Raw genomic sequence first — 15,786 nt, 5'->3', positions numbered from 1 at the left:
ACTGTGGCTTTTCAAGGACGTCACGTTACATCAGGTCACACTGTGCTCACACTTTAGTGTCTGTGTTGAGTAACAATAATAATCTTCCAAAGACAAAGAAGCAGCTTTATGTAGCACACAGGACTTCATCGGTGACTTCAAAGCTGAGCAGTGTTCATGAGACTTGTGATGGGAGGCTGTTCGTCCATCCTGCACGTGCGGCTGTTTAAATATCTGTCTGCTTTTGAACATGGACCACACCTCCCAGTTTAAATGCATCCCTGACTTCAGTTGCATGTGGACGCTGGCAGCACCTGCAGTTTGATCTGTGGTGGATAAACTTTCACCTCATGCAACCTTGTTTATAAAGCGGGTGTAGCTGCCAGTGTTATTAACAGTTAGATGCCTTTTGATGCCAGTTTTGCAGGCTGTGACTCACCCCGAAAGACACAGCTGCTCATAAGAGCGCGAAATGAAGAGGTAGTCAGCAATCAGCATCTGTGAGGTGGTTTCACAGCCCAAAGTCTCTGTGCTGACTTCATAAATCCAGCTTTGCACTTCATAATCGTTGCATTATTTGCCTCAGTGCCTGTATGCTTTGAGTAATGCTCGAATACTATGAAATTAGTATTTCTGTGTGTTTTTGCTTCTGTGACAGCCTCTCGTGATTTGATTGGATTCATATAAAACACCTTCCACAGATGCACCGCAGCCTGAGCATTTCTGCACGTTGGAGCTGAAGTTGAAGTCCAAATGAGTTAAATCAGACATTAAAGCTAAAGCTGTCAGTTTGCCAGTGAACGGTCTGTGCAACTTTGATCACGGCTGATGAGAAGAGGAGCTCACGATGCAGTCAGAAACAAAACAGCACCACTAACAGGCTGATCGGTGGTGCACTGGGTATGTTCTGGGCGTAGGTTTGTTGTCTGCTGTGAGTAAAGACATGTTACATCAACAATATTTATTAAATCATTCCAAGGACCATAATAATGTACAAACATGAAATAACTTAAAACACATGAGGTTACAGAGACAGTGGTGGATAAACGAGCAGGAAAAACCTTCTTCTTCTTCAGATTTGTCTGGTGAAGCTTTGCAGCCTCTGCGGTGGACACACACCGAGTGACACACACCGAGTGACACACACCGAGTGACACACACCGAGCAGAGGAGGCTGATCTGAGGCAGCAGCAGAGCGTAAACAGAGATATTCCCTTTGTTTCCCATCAGAAGCTCAACTTCTAAGAGGTCAGCTGATATCAGTGCACAGCAGGACGCCACTATTGGCTGGATTGTGACTGACACATTTGAGAGGTTGCTCACTCCAGAGCCAGTGGGCGGAGCCTCACCTGGCCCAGCCTCACACTCCCACATCGACATCCTCTGATGCACGATCAACCCCGTGAGTCGTTTTTAGACCTACGACCTCAACGTTAGTGGGTTGTAGGGGTGGCAGTTTCAGAAGTGGTTAAGCTCAGGCACTAAAGGGGTCATTTACAGGTCGCACACAGTAACCAATGAAAGGCAGGCGGCACGTTTGGAGACAGCCTCTGGTGGACATTAGAGGAACTACAGCTCCATTTTTCAGCCTCAAAGGCTGGAGTCCAGGGAGGTGGGAGGTAGGCTCTGTAGGGAGCAGCACTCGTTAAAAAGTGGCGTTAACTATTTAACCATTAGTGACTCTTCCAGTGTTTAGTCTTCTTCTATTATTACTCAAACAGCTGCTGACACCACTGCTGAGCAGTTTTCCTTGTCTGATGTAGTGTCTACTTTATAAAGTTGGTTTTAGTCCAGTGTGATGTGAACGGAGGGAACACAGAGTTCAGTATTTACAGCCAGAAACACCTGGTGTGATGCTAACAGTCTGAGAACACGGAGGATTTGATGCTCTTGCACCGTCACAGTTAACAACAATCAGCTTTAAAATCCCAGTCGGTCAGTAAAAGGCTGTAAACAGCTTTTAGGAAATTAGCTTTAAAAACTCTAAAACAAACATTCTTGTGCTTGTTGATCTACAACAAAGTCTGTGCTGTCATTAAAAAATGGTTCATATAAAAGAAAGCACCGTAACAAACCACAGAAAACTCAAAAAAAGAGGAAGACTCTGAGGGAACGCAGGGCTCACGCCTCTCAGCTCTCTCCTTCTCCTTCATCCACTTCCTGCTTGATGACCGGAGTTCCTGAATAATGCAGAAGAAGAGATCAGTTGCAGGCTGCAGCTCGGCACTATGATCCGTTCCTGCTCTGAAACACTCGTACCGTCCAGTTTCTTTAGATTAGGGAGTCTCTTCGTGGCCTCGTCCATCCACGTCCCCTCGGCCGAGTGTTTCTCCTCCAGAGGATTTCCGACAAACACGAGGTCAACGAGGCACGGCAGCTCCGCCAGCCTCACAAACTCTCCTGCAACGCACGCAAAACACAACATTCACCACAGCAACTTCACAAATCAACAAGTTAAAAAAACAACACTGGATTCAAGAAAAATAAAAACTTATTTCACCTAAAGAAAACTTTCACAGTAGAACAGACAGCAGGCGCACCGGCGCTCTATAGATACCTTAGTAAATCTTAAAACACGGACTTGAGTAAATATCAGCCGACCGTCCTCCATGTTGTCCTACAGCTGATTGCGCTCTGCTCGATTATAAATCCCACTTTAGAGGACCACGACTGTCATCACCAGCTGCAGTCCAGCATGGAGGAGGAGGCTGTCTGAATCCGTCTGATTTTAGCGTCCAGAATCAGATCAGCCTGCCGGTGAGCAAACAGGAAGGCCTGGAGCTCGATGGTTACCAAACACTGTGTTATTAATAATACGATAGAGCTTTAATGCAATTGCACAGCAATGTGCCATGCTCCAGGTGTTTCACAGAGGGAAAATGATAGAAGTTTTACTTCATGAGTAATGCTCGAATACTATGAAATGAGTATTTTGATTTGTTTTGCTGCTGTGAAGCCTCTGGACGCTATAAACACTACACAGCTTATACGAAAGGCAGATTTCAGTCAGTGAACCTAATCAGCACCACCTTAAATATAAACTGATGTAACAATAACTCACCACAGTGCAAGACTGAGATCACCAAAATCAAAATCATTCCTGCCTGTGACCATCTCCCTGTACAACTCCTCCATCTGATACACATAACATGTTGTATTGTTAAATAGTCTAGCCTGTTTTTGTTCATGTTACCGTGCCTAAGCAACTGTAACCCACATAATTTCCCTATCGATTAATAAAGTAAGCTGATTCTGATTCCTGTAAACTTCATCACATCACTGCAAACTAACCAGTTCGGTCTGCACTAAACTGGCTGGTATGTTCATCCAGAAAATCAGTAAAACTAGTTTGTTTTGCAAGAAATGTAACAAAAACACAATTCAGAGAAACATAATGTTTCTCGTTTGATTTATAAACTAAACTAAAATGAATGAGGCCAATACATGTAAGATCTCGCAGTCCTTAGTGTAAAAATAGTCTCTTATCTGCCCCTCCTGTCCTCTTTCATCTTCCTCCATCCATCTCACACATTGACATTTTTTCTCTCCCTGGAAAACAAAGCAACTGTTCATTTATCTCTCAGACAAACTGCAGACAAAGTGTTTGTGTGTGATCATTGTCGAGCTGTTTGAAATCACCTGACACTTATATAAATATTATACTATTCATGCTCGCTAGTCTTTTGTAGCTGGCTAAAGGCGCAGCAACGGCAACTTTACATCGGCACCATGAACCCGTCACAGCGATGAAGGAAAAAGGACCGCGGGATGTTTTTGTGTTCTTATTACTGAGCGAGCATCACCACACCTGCTCTAACCCCCGCTTACCCCAGTCTTTGACCAGGTTGTTGGACATGTAGAGGACTTTCAGGTTCTTCAGGCACTGGATTCCCTTCAGCTTCTCTATCTGGTTATAAGAGATCCACAACTCCTCCAGTATGTCACCTACAGCCTCCTGCTCACACACACACACACACACACACACACACACACACACACAGAATCAATGTAAAATAATTCACACAAAAAATGGATCCTGGAATTTAAAAAAAAACCTTGGTTATTATTATTACTTTTAGTTTTACTGTTATGATTATGAATGTAACAAAAGCATTTTCCAAATATGTGATGAAGAATCATCTCGTTATCTTATTATTCATGTGACCTCTTGCCAGGTTGTTGATGATGATGTTGGGTTAAGTGAAGCCAGATCACAGACAGACATCCTGGATCTGTTGAACCTGTGTCGTAGGTTTCAGGTCAACATGCTGTCATGTTAATAATGTCGGGATAAACACAGAGTTTCTGGTGGTAATATTCTTTTTATGACACAGGTATGAAAAGATAAAGGAGAACATTTTGCATGGGTGCTCGTGATTTGTCAAATCTAAAGTGCTTGGAAACTTTAGACCCGGCAACAACTCAGTCATCATGCGTCTTAACTTGTGGCCGTGCATTATTTGTCTCACCCACGTCCCCAGGACGCCTCAGTGTCCCGTGTGACTCACCAGCCCTGCGAACGACTTGATGTTGTTCCTTCCTAAAGACAAAATCTTCAGGTTCTCTGGAAGGACCAAACATCCCATTACAACAACACGTTTCCATCTGTGGTCAGAGTGTGTGTGGGTGTGTGTGTGTAGTCAGCACTCACTCAGGCCGTTGAGGTTTGTTATCTTCTCGATGCAGTTTGTGGACAGAGACAGTTTCCTGTGAAGAAAGCGACACAACAACACGTGATGGATTTGAAGGATGAGTGTTTGGCCCAAACCTGCCACTGCTGCTGTTTTTAAGGCTGTTTCTGGGTGTCCTCCTGTTCTGCTGACCCGCACAGTTTAACATGAACAAGTGAAGTACTTCTGACTTTATGAGACGGCGTCCCGTCTGCACGACTCACTCGCAGTTTGTTAGCGTGGAGAGCGATGCGTCCATCTTCTCTATAGGAGGAATCTGACCGTACAGCTTGACGGCTTTTGCCTCGCTTCGTTTCTCGCCTGACTTCTCCTCCTGCACACACACACAGTCACATACATGTACACACTGTGGCAGCCAATGTGTGAGTCTGGGTGGTGTCGTTCTTGGACATTAAGGTGTCTGAATCTGCAGAGCTGATTGTGGAATTCAAGATGAATCCTATGACTGTCTCTCCTGTGGTGGTAAACTATTTTGTGTAGCAGTGTAAATATCTTGGCACGTGAATCAGTGATGAGCTTCAGGTGGACAGAAAAGAATAATGCTCATAAAGACCTTTAAATCTTTGGACTATCTGCCTTCTGAGCTCAGAATGTTGACATTATTTTTCAGAGCTCTGGTTGGTCTGATAGGCAGTGATTTCATGCTTGATCTTGGACTAGAGCTGCTGGGAAGCAGGTTAAGGTCTGCAGCACTGGTAACCATGGTGATATAAAGCCAAAGTTTTCTGAATGAGTCTCAAAGCCTGTTTCAGAGTACAGCCCACTGCTGTCTTTCTAAAGGAAATTATTTTTCCATGTGTTTTATGTGATGTTTTGTTTGGTTTACATCCGAGTCCACTGTATTATGATTGATTGATTGATTGATTGATTGATTGTGTGTGTGTGTGTGTGTGTGTGTGTGTGTGTGTGTGTGTGTGTGTGTGTGTGTGTGTGTGTGTGTGTGTGTGTGTGTGTGTCGCACCCATTTGGCCAGCGCGTCTTTCACAGTCATTGCTTTTGCCTGGAAACATCAACATTTAGACCAATCAGAAACATGTCCGATTTAAAGTGTGATGATAACACAAACAAACACTCTGGTTTGGGCTAACATAACAATAAGAACCATCTTAATATCAATGATAATAATAGTTCACTATAGATTTTTAATGTTGGGCTCGATGCTGACTCTTCACACACAGCCGAAGAAGAGATTAATCCAGCTTCTCCTTCAGGACTCTGCTGCTGTTTTCCGGCTACTTAACGAGCTAAGGAGCTAATTAAAGTTAGCCCGTGTTAGCCGGCGGATGTGGCGCTGCTTCGTGTTTCCGGCCGGTAAAACGCTCAGACATGAGGTGACTCCGAGCTTCTGTCAGTTTTTAGAGGTACCATCACTCAAGCAGCAGCTCAAAAACGGCAAAAAGCTCCAAAACCAACCGAAAACACAAACACTCACCATGTTCGCGTCTGATGTCCACTGCTGTTGCTATGGTACTGTCGGGGACCGGCTGCACATGCGCACTGTACTTGACCCGTATTAGAGGTAAAATTTAACTAGAAAGAAATAAAAGTAATCTGCTACAAGTCGTTGTTGACCTGATAAAAGCAAAGTATTGTTATTCAAGATTATACTATTCAAGACTGTAGTAGTAATAGTACTAATAGTGATAATATAAATCACTCTAGCATAAAAGGACACTTCTATTTGTTTCCATTTCTTTAGTTGAACTTATAAAAAATGCCAAAGACAACAGTTTTACAGGTGTAAATAGTATTTTTGCTTCAAAAAGGTAAATCCCAGAGACAAAAACGTGGGTTATCTCAGTTGGTGTGCAGTATGTTCTTAAAAAAAAATTGGGTAAGCTAGACAAGTAAAGGAAAAAGATAGTGTCAGTCCTATAACAAACTATCTACAACAGAAGAACAGCATATGAAAGTCATGCCCTTAAAAAAACAGGAAAAAAAATCCAGATCCTGACAATCCACATGAGAATTGCATCTGGACCTTCAGCTGATCCATGAAGGAAGGGAAAGAGGGAAATGTTTGGTTCAATTTGTCAGTATATACGGAGGAGGAGAGAGGTATAAGTGAGGGTCTACATCCATCCAACACAGTGGAGTGTCTGTCGTGGTTTAGAGCTAAATTCTAGTGGGTGGTGTTGGAGATCTTTCCAAAACGGATGGAATTCTGAACACAGAAAAGTTCATTTTGATCAACCATGCAGTGTCATCTGGGAAGCATCTGATTGCTAACAGCTTCATTTTTCAGACAATGACACCAATGCACTGCAGTAAAATCATATAAAATATAAAACACACTAGAAAACCTTCAATCGTGGATTTCTGAAATGCTTTTTAAAAAATAAACAGCTGACAAGACAACAAGGATATCGATTAAAGAGACCCACGTTCCCTGTAATCAGTCTTATTTGAATCAAACTCTGACTTCTTGCAGGATTAAAAGGCACTTATAAGGTTTGTGTTTTTACCTCCTTCACAGGACCTGCAGTCCTGACTGTAGAAAACAAAGAATCATGTTTCAGCCTGATGAGACGAGCATTGGAAGTGGAGATGGCAAATCAACTAAAGATGCATGAAGTTAAAAAGGAAGCAGCTGAATTAACTGATGACACATAAACCTTGTTTTTAAACCTCGGCTTCTCAAATCTACCAGAACAACGAGTCAAATGTGACACATGAGTCATCAGTGATGAAGTTTGTGCACTTTTGCTTCACTGCTTTGATTTCTATTGTTGTTCCCATTGTTTGGACTCTGTGTCATCATCGTCTCATCTAACAGGCAGAAATCTGAAAAATTGAGCAGTTCTCTAAAAAAACACTAGAGTTACATCTGCATGTACGTAGGATTTTTTTTTGTCAAATTTAATTTGCAAAATCTGTCCATCCAGATCAAAATAAAACAGTTTGCCTGGTTCATAAAAAAAATGTAGCCACCAGCGGGCATTGGTTAGAATGAAACTCCTTTATTGAAATTGCACTGACACGATGCTTTATACTGTGTATACAGTGGGGCAAAAAAGTATTTAGTCAGCCACCGATTGTGCAAGTTCCCCCACTTAAAATGATGACAGAGGTGGAAAATAAGTATTTGGTCACCTCAAACAAGGAAAATCTCTGGCTCTCACAGACCTGTAACGTCTTCTGTAAGAAGCTTTTCTGTCCCCCACTCGTTACCTGTATGAATGGCACCTGTTTGAACTCATCATCTGTATAAAAGACACCTGTCCACAGCCTCAGACAGTCAGACTCCAAACTCCGCCATGGCCAAGACCAAAGAGCTTTCGAAGGACACCAGGAAAAGTATTGTAGACCTGCACCAGACTGGGAAGAGTGAATCTACAATAGGCAAGCAGCTTGGTGTGAAAAAATCAACTGTGGGAGCAATCATCAGAAAATGGAAGACATACAAGACCACTGATAATCTCCCTCGATCTGGGGCTCCACGCAAGATCTCATCCCGTGGGGTCAAAATGATCATGAGAACGGTGAGCAAAGATCCCAGAACCACACGGGGGGACCTGGTGAATGACCTGCAGAGAGCTGGGACCAAAGTAACAAAGGTCACCATCAGTAACACACTACAACGGCAGGGAATCAAATCCCGCAGTGCCAGACGTGTTCCGCTGCTGAAGCCAGTGCATGTCCAGGCCCGTCTGAAGTTTGCCAGAGAGCACATGGATGATACAGCAGAGGATTGGGAGAATGTCATGTGGTCAGATGAAACCAAAGTAGAACTTTTTGGTATAAACTCAACTCGTCGTGTTTGGAGGAAGAAGAATACTGAGTTGCATCCCAAGAACACCATACCTACTGTGAAGCATGGGGGTGGAAACATCATGCTATGGGGCTGTTTTTCTGCCAAGGGGACAGGACGACTGATCCGTGTTAAGGACAGAATGAATGGGGCCATGTATCGTGAGATTTTGAGCCAAAACCTCCTTCCATCAGTGAGAACTTTGAAGATGAAACGAGGCTGGGTCTTCCAACATGACAATGATCCAAAACACACCGCCCGGGCAACAAAGGAGTGGCTCCGTAAGAAGCATTTGAAAGTCCTGGAGTGGCCTAGCCAGTCTCCAGACCTCAACCCCATAGAAAATCTGTGGCGGGAGTTGAAAGTCCGTGTTGCTCGGCGACAGCCCCAAAACATCACTGCTCTCGAGAAGATCTGCATGGAGGAATGGGCCAAAATACCAGCTACTGTGTGTGCAAACCTGGTAAAGACCTATAGTAAACGTTTGACCTCTGTTATTGCCAACAAAGGTTATGTTACAAAGTATTGAGTTGTATTTTTGTTATTGACCAAATACTTATTTTCCACCCTGATTTACGAATAAATTCTTTACAAATCCTACCATGTGGATTCATGGATTTTTTTTTTCCACATTCTGTCTCTCACAGTTGAAGTGTACCTCTGGTGCAAATTACTGACCTCTGTCATCATTTTAGGTGGGGGAACTTGCACAATCGGTGGCTGGCTAAATACTTTTTTGCCCCACTGTAACTGCTTAAAGGTTAATCAGGCTAGCTTAATGAAGTAGCAGTAATTGCTATTTTTGTTCACTTACAATGTGCCATTTAAGTAATTACATATAAAATCTAATTTAATTCAAATCAAACTAGAATAATAAAGAGAAACAGGAACTCAACATTGTGAGTAGCTCACAGCATTTACACAATTAACATGAACACGAAAGCTACCAGTAAGAGTTTGTTTGTTTGTAAGCTTTTGGGGCTTTACCAGTTCATAAAAATAAAGAATAATTAGGATTAAATAAAATAATTTAAAAAAAACATATACAAGAGATTTTAGCTAAGTGTATTGTTTATTTATATGTTATATATGTGTTATAAGTTATTTATTCAGCACTGCTAAAAGCTAACCAGCCAAGCTGAGCAGAATAAAGAAGACCCCTGTAATTATCCATCCATCCTCTTCCACTTATCCAGTCCAGGGTCAAGATGCACCCCACCTCCTGCTCCACCCAGGGTCTTCTTGCTGTGAGGCAAAAGTGCGAACCACATGCCAGCGTAATTCTATAAAGCCCAATTTAAAAAAAAAAAGAAAAATACTGGTTTTAATCACATTTTCTTAAACTCGCTGTAGTTCTTTGGTCATCTGTGCACTGTGGAGAAATAAGCAAAGAAACAACCAAAGTTGACTCAGAGTTTATTAAGAAAATTTGAGCAAAAGATTAAAAAAAAAAAAACCCCAACAAAATCTAAAAATTAGTCTCCATCAAAATACAGAAGGCATCTCTCAGCAAACAGCTTTGACCAACTCGAGTTAGCAGCTCGACATTAACTGAATATCTGAAGTCGTGACTCCAAACTGCTGCACATTATCAGTCCGTCAGAGGCACGATGTGAAGCACACAGATTTACATCATGTAACCGCCTGCATGTGTACTAAACAATAAAACGTTACATTGTTGTCGTTTGTTTGGGGCTTGAAGTACAAAGTTAGACCACGAGGCCGCCCGTGTAATAGGATAAAACGTCTGAGAGCAAACTTTTGTTATATTCTGCGATAGCGTTATAGCAGGATGTTAGCGTTTGATGCTCGACCTATACGTGGGTGAAGTTGGAATAATGACAGAAAAGCATTTAACGAAACAAAGCGTTAAACACGTTATGGGTTATGGGGGCTTTTCAACGTAACTACCAGAATTTCTCCTTTGGTGTGTAAACTAAAAAGCTGGATTTGATTTTTAAACTTTGTTTCCTCCCTGAAAAACAAACAAAAACATTAACTTCTTTGACATTTACACCTAATTCAAAATTTCAAGTTATTTTCTCAGACGTGTGAGACGCGTTTTGATGCACGCTAAATCATCCAGGTAAGGAGCATTGGGAAGAAGCATTTCATCCAAGTGACTTCTTCAGTCTCAGCTGACAGTGAGCTGTGAGCTCGGTTCTCACGATGAAAACACTTCGCCCAGAAGAAAATCAGCTTTCAGGGAAGTTTCAGGTGCGTCATGCAGAATTTTGGGTTTCTCTTAGAGAAACCTTATTTCTCTTAGACTCCAGGAGCTACTCTAGTGGAGTCAATAGAAATATGAAGCTGATGAATCTATTATGGCTGCTATAACCAAATATGGCTTTAACCCCTCAATGCCTAGTGCATTATATTTGATGTTTTTGAGACTTCTACATCATCAGTGTGATTTTTTCCCCCAGATGTAACAAATATGATACAAATTAAAAGTCATATATGAAAATAAAATGTAATTATTTTTATAAAGAAATTTGTCAAATGGTTCAAAGACTGCCCGTTTTCAAAAACTCTTAATTTTCTGGCACTTAATATTATTTTACATTTTGGGTTTTAAGTGATTAAAAAGAAAACAAAACTGTGTTGGAGATTTAAAAAAGTCTAATAATTCAAATTGTCCCTTAGAAACATCGGACGAGTCAGAAATGTGTTCTCTGCCTTTCTTTGGTGCAATGTGGGTCGTCCTTTAGTCTTTACCTTCACCGTGAGTCACGCCGAGCTCAATATTACTGGAACGTTTGGAGTCACAGCCGCCTTATTTTTGGAACAATAAGCCACCTTTGGATATTTTCCTTCCAACATTATATTCAGGACCAATGATGCATGAAGACGATATAAATTCTGTCAGTTTTTCACAATAAAATTCAAAAACATCTTCATTTTCAAAATCTTTATTTACACAGCAGTCACTTCCCAGACGTGTGGCTCTTCATGTGCAGCCTCACGTACGTCTTTCGGTGGAAGCCTTTCCCGCAGACCTCGCAGCGGTACGGTTTGACTCCCGTGTGCGTGCTGCTGTGCTGCTTCAGGCTCGTTTGGTCGCTGAAGCCTCGGCCGCAGACGTTGCACAGAAACGGTTTCTCCCCCGTGTGCGTCCTGATGTGCCGCAACATGTTGTGTCTGCAGTTGAAGGATTTCCCGCACTCATTGCACAGAAACGGTTTCTCCCCGGTGTGAATCCTCATGTGCATCTCCAGGTTTCCGTGCCCGTCGAAACACTTACCGCACACTTCGCAGACCTTCCCGCTTTTGTGAGTCTTCAGGTGACTTTTCAAGTTTTCCTCAGAATCAAAATTCATCCCGCACACGCCGCAGACATCTGTGGCGTGACTTTTGGCGTGATTCACCAGAGAAACCACCGAGTGGAACATTTTCCCGCATACTTCGCATATAGCCCGGGACTTTTTTGACTGCGATGTCTTGAGCCCCTTGTCGCCGTCATCGTTAACCGATGAGTTTTCTGGATTGCGGGTTTTCTTGCGGATATGAACCAGCAGGTGGCGCTTCAGAGTCGAGTAGTCATTGAAGCATTTCCCACAGATGGTGCAGGTGTACGGTTTTTCCCCCGTGTGTATCCTGATGTGTCGCACCATGTTGTGACGGCAGTTGAAGGATTTCCCGCACTCGCTGCACAGGAACGGTTTCTCCCCCGTGTGGATCCTCATGTGCGTCTCCAGGTTGCTCGAGGTCCCGAAACACTTCCCGCAGACGCTGCAGATCTCCGCTTTCACGTGAGTTTTCACGTGACTGTGAAAGCTCTCCTCGCTGTCGAAACGTTCCCCGCACACGCCACAGACATCCTTGGGGTGAATCTCCATGTGGTTCACCAAAGAGATGTTGGCGTGGAAGCCTTTCCCGCACACTTTACAGCAGATTCTGGATTTGAGTTTTTTGGCCAGGTGCAGTGTCGGCGCCATCGGTACACGAGGCCCCTTCTTCTTCTTCGGCTTCCACTCGTGGCTTCTGTCGCTGTCGTCGCTCTGAGAATCCACACTGGCCCTCCACTCATCATCGCTGTTGACAGTCGAGGAGCTGGAGGAGGCCTCGTCATTGTCTTCCACAGTCACTTCTTCCTGCGCCTGCTCCTGTTCTGTGGACGTGCTGGGTAGAGGATCGCCACCGCCTCCTTTAGTGCTCGGAGAGCTGGGCTGATGCTTGAAGATGAACCCGATGGCGCTATCCTCCTCCCCTTCAACCTCTTGCAGCGCCTGCTCTTCCTCCTCCCTCAGCTCCTGAAGCGGGTGCTGTGGCTGCTCCTCGTCCTCCTCCTGGTTCTTGTCCGTCTGTAGAGATTCTTCATTCTCCAAGTCTTGACCGGGGCTCCACTCCAGCTCACACTGCTCCTCTGCCTGCTGCTGATCCTCAGGGAAGTCCTCGTCCCAGACAGTCAGCGCGAGCTGCGGCTGGTCTGCAGAGAGAGAGAAAAAAAAAAGTTCAAACTTTCAGGAAACAGTGATGTCATCAAGAGCCATGATACAAACTATACTCCAGATACCACCACAAATAACTGACTGAGGGCTACATTTTATTCTGATCTACAAATTTGACAGATAAACAAAAGTGTTCATCAATGGTTCAAGACTGACATTTAAAACAAACAAATAAAAATCAGACAACTGATATTTTGTCTTCCAGACAGGAAGAATGAAGAGATTTCCCCTAATATTTGTTATGCATAGTCCCCGCCCCCTGGAGGGGAGGAGTCTGTAATCAGGTCTGTTTGTCTGTCTCTTAGTAATCTAGCATCTAGAGTTTCAACATATCATTTTCTAACTTTGTGTGATTGTTGATACCAATAACGGCTCAAGCTGATTTAGTTTTGCTGCATATTTGGTCAAAGTCGCACCAAATGTGAAAATCAGTAAAAACTTCATATTACCCAGTTTTCTATGGATCGTCTTCAAACTTCACAATAATACACTAGACCTCAGGGCACATGAGTGCTTAGGTTTTAGATCTCTCTTATAGAGTGTGTTTCACCTCTCTATGCTGTCTCCCCCCCTTATCCTGGTAATGCTGGAGGTCGCTTCCTGTTAAAAGGGATTTCTTCCTTCCCATCCTTGCCACGATCACCTCACAGGGGATTGTCTGACTGTTGAGGTTCCCTCTCTTTGTATCAATATTCAGCTTTTAAGCCCTAACTTAAAGTTAAGTTACACTTGGTAGTTTTAAGTTTAGCTTAATTCACTTTTATTTATATGGCGCCAAATCACAACAACAGTTGCCTCGAGAAGCTCTACAGTTATGATCAGTCACGGATCGGCCTCCCCAGAGCCCGGACCTCAACATAACTGACACAGTATGGGATCATCCCGACAGAAAACAGAACGAAAGTCAGAAATATCCAAGGAAGATCTTTGAATGTCCTTCAAGAACCCTGCAGAGCTATTCCTGAACACCACTTGCACATTCTAAGGAGCTTGGATAGAAAGCGACTGGACTTGTTTAAGTGTGTTGAAGACATTTCACCGCTCATGCAAGAAGTTTCTTCAGTTCTAAAACCAAATGGTGGAGAGGCCCAGGTATTTAAGGCCTAGTGGGAGTTGTCCCTTAAGTGTGTTCTTTATTAATCACGTGCCTCATCATATGAGTCAAGGTGTGGACAGAAGCGTGGGTCATTTTTAGCAGAGGTTTCAGGTAAAACCACTGTGAGACCTTCACTCCCTGACTGAGAACCTACACAGACTCTGCTTGGAAATGTTTCAATACAAAGAGCATTGGTGTTGCTCAAGACTTGTGCAGATCACTGTAATATTTGCATGTGGAGAAATAAAATTGTCTTACTAAATGTGTCTGTGGAGTTTGGTGTCCCAGCAGCAGTCTCTTCATGAAAACCAGCCCGTAAAAGTTCATTTTTCTCAGACTGTAGAGCAGCTCGGTGAATCACTTGTCAGACTTAAATGTCATGCTTGGGTAACAAACAAACGAATAATATATATATATATATATATATATATAGTTTGAGAGAATTTAATGAGCAAACACTGTCTTTTGAACTGTTGAAATGAGGCCAAAGAAAGTTTGTCAATCTAAACTTAAAGCCCTTAATTGAATAACAAAGCAAGTCACGCTAGTCAGAAATAGGCTTCCAGACTTTGTCAGGTGAACATCTTTGAATTCAGAGGCGGAAACGATTTATTTCGAAAAGTTCGGCGCCCTGACGGTCACCTTTCAATCAGTCATTTAAAGTTTCTATTGCTCAGAGTGTGAGGCAGCTTTGTCAATAACTTTTATGCCGAATTCAAAAGCATACTTTGAAATTAAGGAATGTGTTTTTATTGAGGTTGGGACCTTTGCTTTTAAATGGGAAACGTTAAATCTGCAAATTTTTTGAATGGGGTACCACTGGGCAGACATGCTGCCCCAGATGGGCCTGTTTCCAGTGCGGCCTGTTAGCGGACAACCTGAAGGGCTGAAGACACGCCGGCAGCTCACAGACCTGAGTGTTTGCCGGCGTACGTCTCTGATCTGGACTCTCTCTGCAGCATCCGTCGCTGGCGGCGGATCTCCCGTTTGGACAGCAGGATCTCCTCCTCATAGCCCGCGATGGTCTTCTTCACCGCCTCCAAGATGTCGTCGGCGGCCGCGGCCAGCCGCTCGTTAACGAGCACTCTGAGCAGCTGGATGCTGGACATGACCGAGAGCCCGATGAGCCAGAGACGTGGAAACAAGAGCTTTCTGTTTTCAGACGCTGATTTCTGAAGAGAAAACAGCAGCACAATGTGCTAAAGGACTACTGTCAAGATGGCGCCTATGTTCGTCTGACAGGAAGAATTACGGTTAGCTGGGCTTCTTTTCAAAATAAGAGCTTCAAGTTGATAGCTGTTGAGATTATTGCATAAAAGCAGGTTTTAGTTGGATTTTGCACAGGTAAATTAAGTTTGTTTTTATGATAAACACCAAAATGACAGAACAGGGAGCTCACTTCTTTCTGACGCACATCAGAGCTTTACAAACTCCAAAGCATTCCTAACATGAACATCAGCAGGTAGGGACCAAGATTACCCTTTAAATCAGGTTATATAACCTATTTTAAAAGGTAATCTTTCTCCCTTACAGGTACTTTTTGTAATTACCCTCTACATGTTTTAGCTGCAAGTGAAACCAGGTGGCAGTGTTTTACCAGGAGGTGATTCGAGGGGTTTTCAATTGCGTGCTTCTCTTTATTCGTTTTTAGTCTCACAGGACTGGAATGGGATCAAATCGGCGCTGGACGCGCTCTCTCTCTCTCTCTCTAATGCAGGGGTGGGCAACTCCAGGCCTCGAGAGCCGGTGTCCTGCAGGTTTTAGATGTGTCCTTGATCCAACACAGCTGATTTAAATGGCTAAATTAGCTCCTCAACA

General features: G+C 43.3%; 2 protein-coding genes across 2 annotated transcripts; both read right to left on the bottom strand.

The window, feature by feature from the left end:
• Window positions 1-925: 925 nt before the first annotated feature.
• Window positions 926-6,179, bottom strand: dnal1 (dynein, axonemal, light chain 1). The gene is made up of 8 exons (XM_004556418.4): window positions 6,103-6,179; window positions 5,632-5,670; window positions 4,874-4,983; window positions 4,631-4,686; window positions 4,488-4,543; window positions 3,808-3,934; window positions 2,239-2,379; window positions 926-2,159 (listed from the first exon to the last, which is right to left on the bottom strand). The coding sequence occupies exons 1-8, from the start codon at window positions 6,103-6,105 to the stop codon at window positions 2,110-2,112; spliced, it is 582 nt and encodes a 193-aa protein (XP_004556475.1). The 5' UTR covers window positions 6,106-6,179; the 3' UTR covers window positions 926-2,109.
• A 5,138-nt stretch (window positions 6,180-11,317) lies between these two features.
• LOC101470432 (uncharacterized) lies at window positions 11,318-15,689 on the bottom strand. The gene is made up of 3 exons (XM_004556414.6): window positions 15,566-15,689; window positions 14,882-15,140; window positions 11,318-12,850 (listed from the first exon to the last, which is right to left on the bottom strand). The coding sequence occupies exons 2-3, from the start codon at window positions 15,075-15,077 to the stop codon at window positions 11,349-11,351; spliced, it is 1,698 nt and encodes a 565-aa protein (XP_004556471.1). The 5' UTR covers window positions 15,078-15,140; window positions 15,566-15,689; the 3' UTR covers window positions 11,318-11,348.
• Window positions 15,690-15,786: the final 97 nt, after the last annotated feature.

Source organism: Maylandia zebra, linkage group LG4 (assembly GCF_041146795.1).
Source record: "Maylandia zebra isolate NMK-2024a linkage group LG4, Mzebra_GT3a, whole genome shotgun sequence".
Lineage (NCBI taxonomy): Eukaryota > Metazoa > Chordata > Actinopteri > Cichliformes > Cichlidae > Maylandia > Maylandia zebra.
The sequence above is the reverse complement of the archived record's forward strand: the minus strand, read 5'-3'. Positions and strand labels throughout refer to the sequence as shown.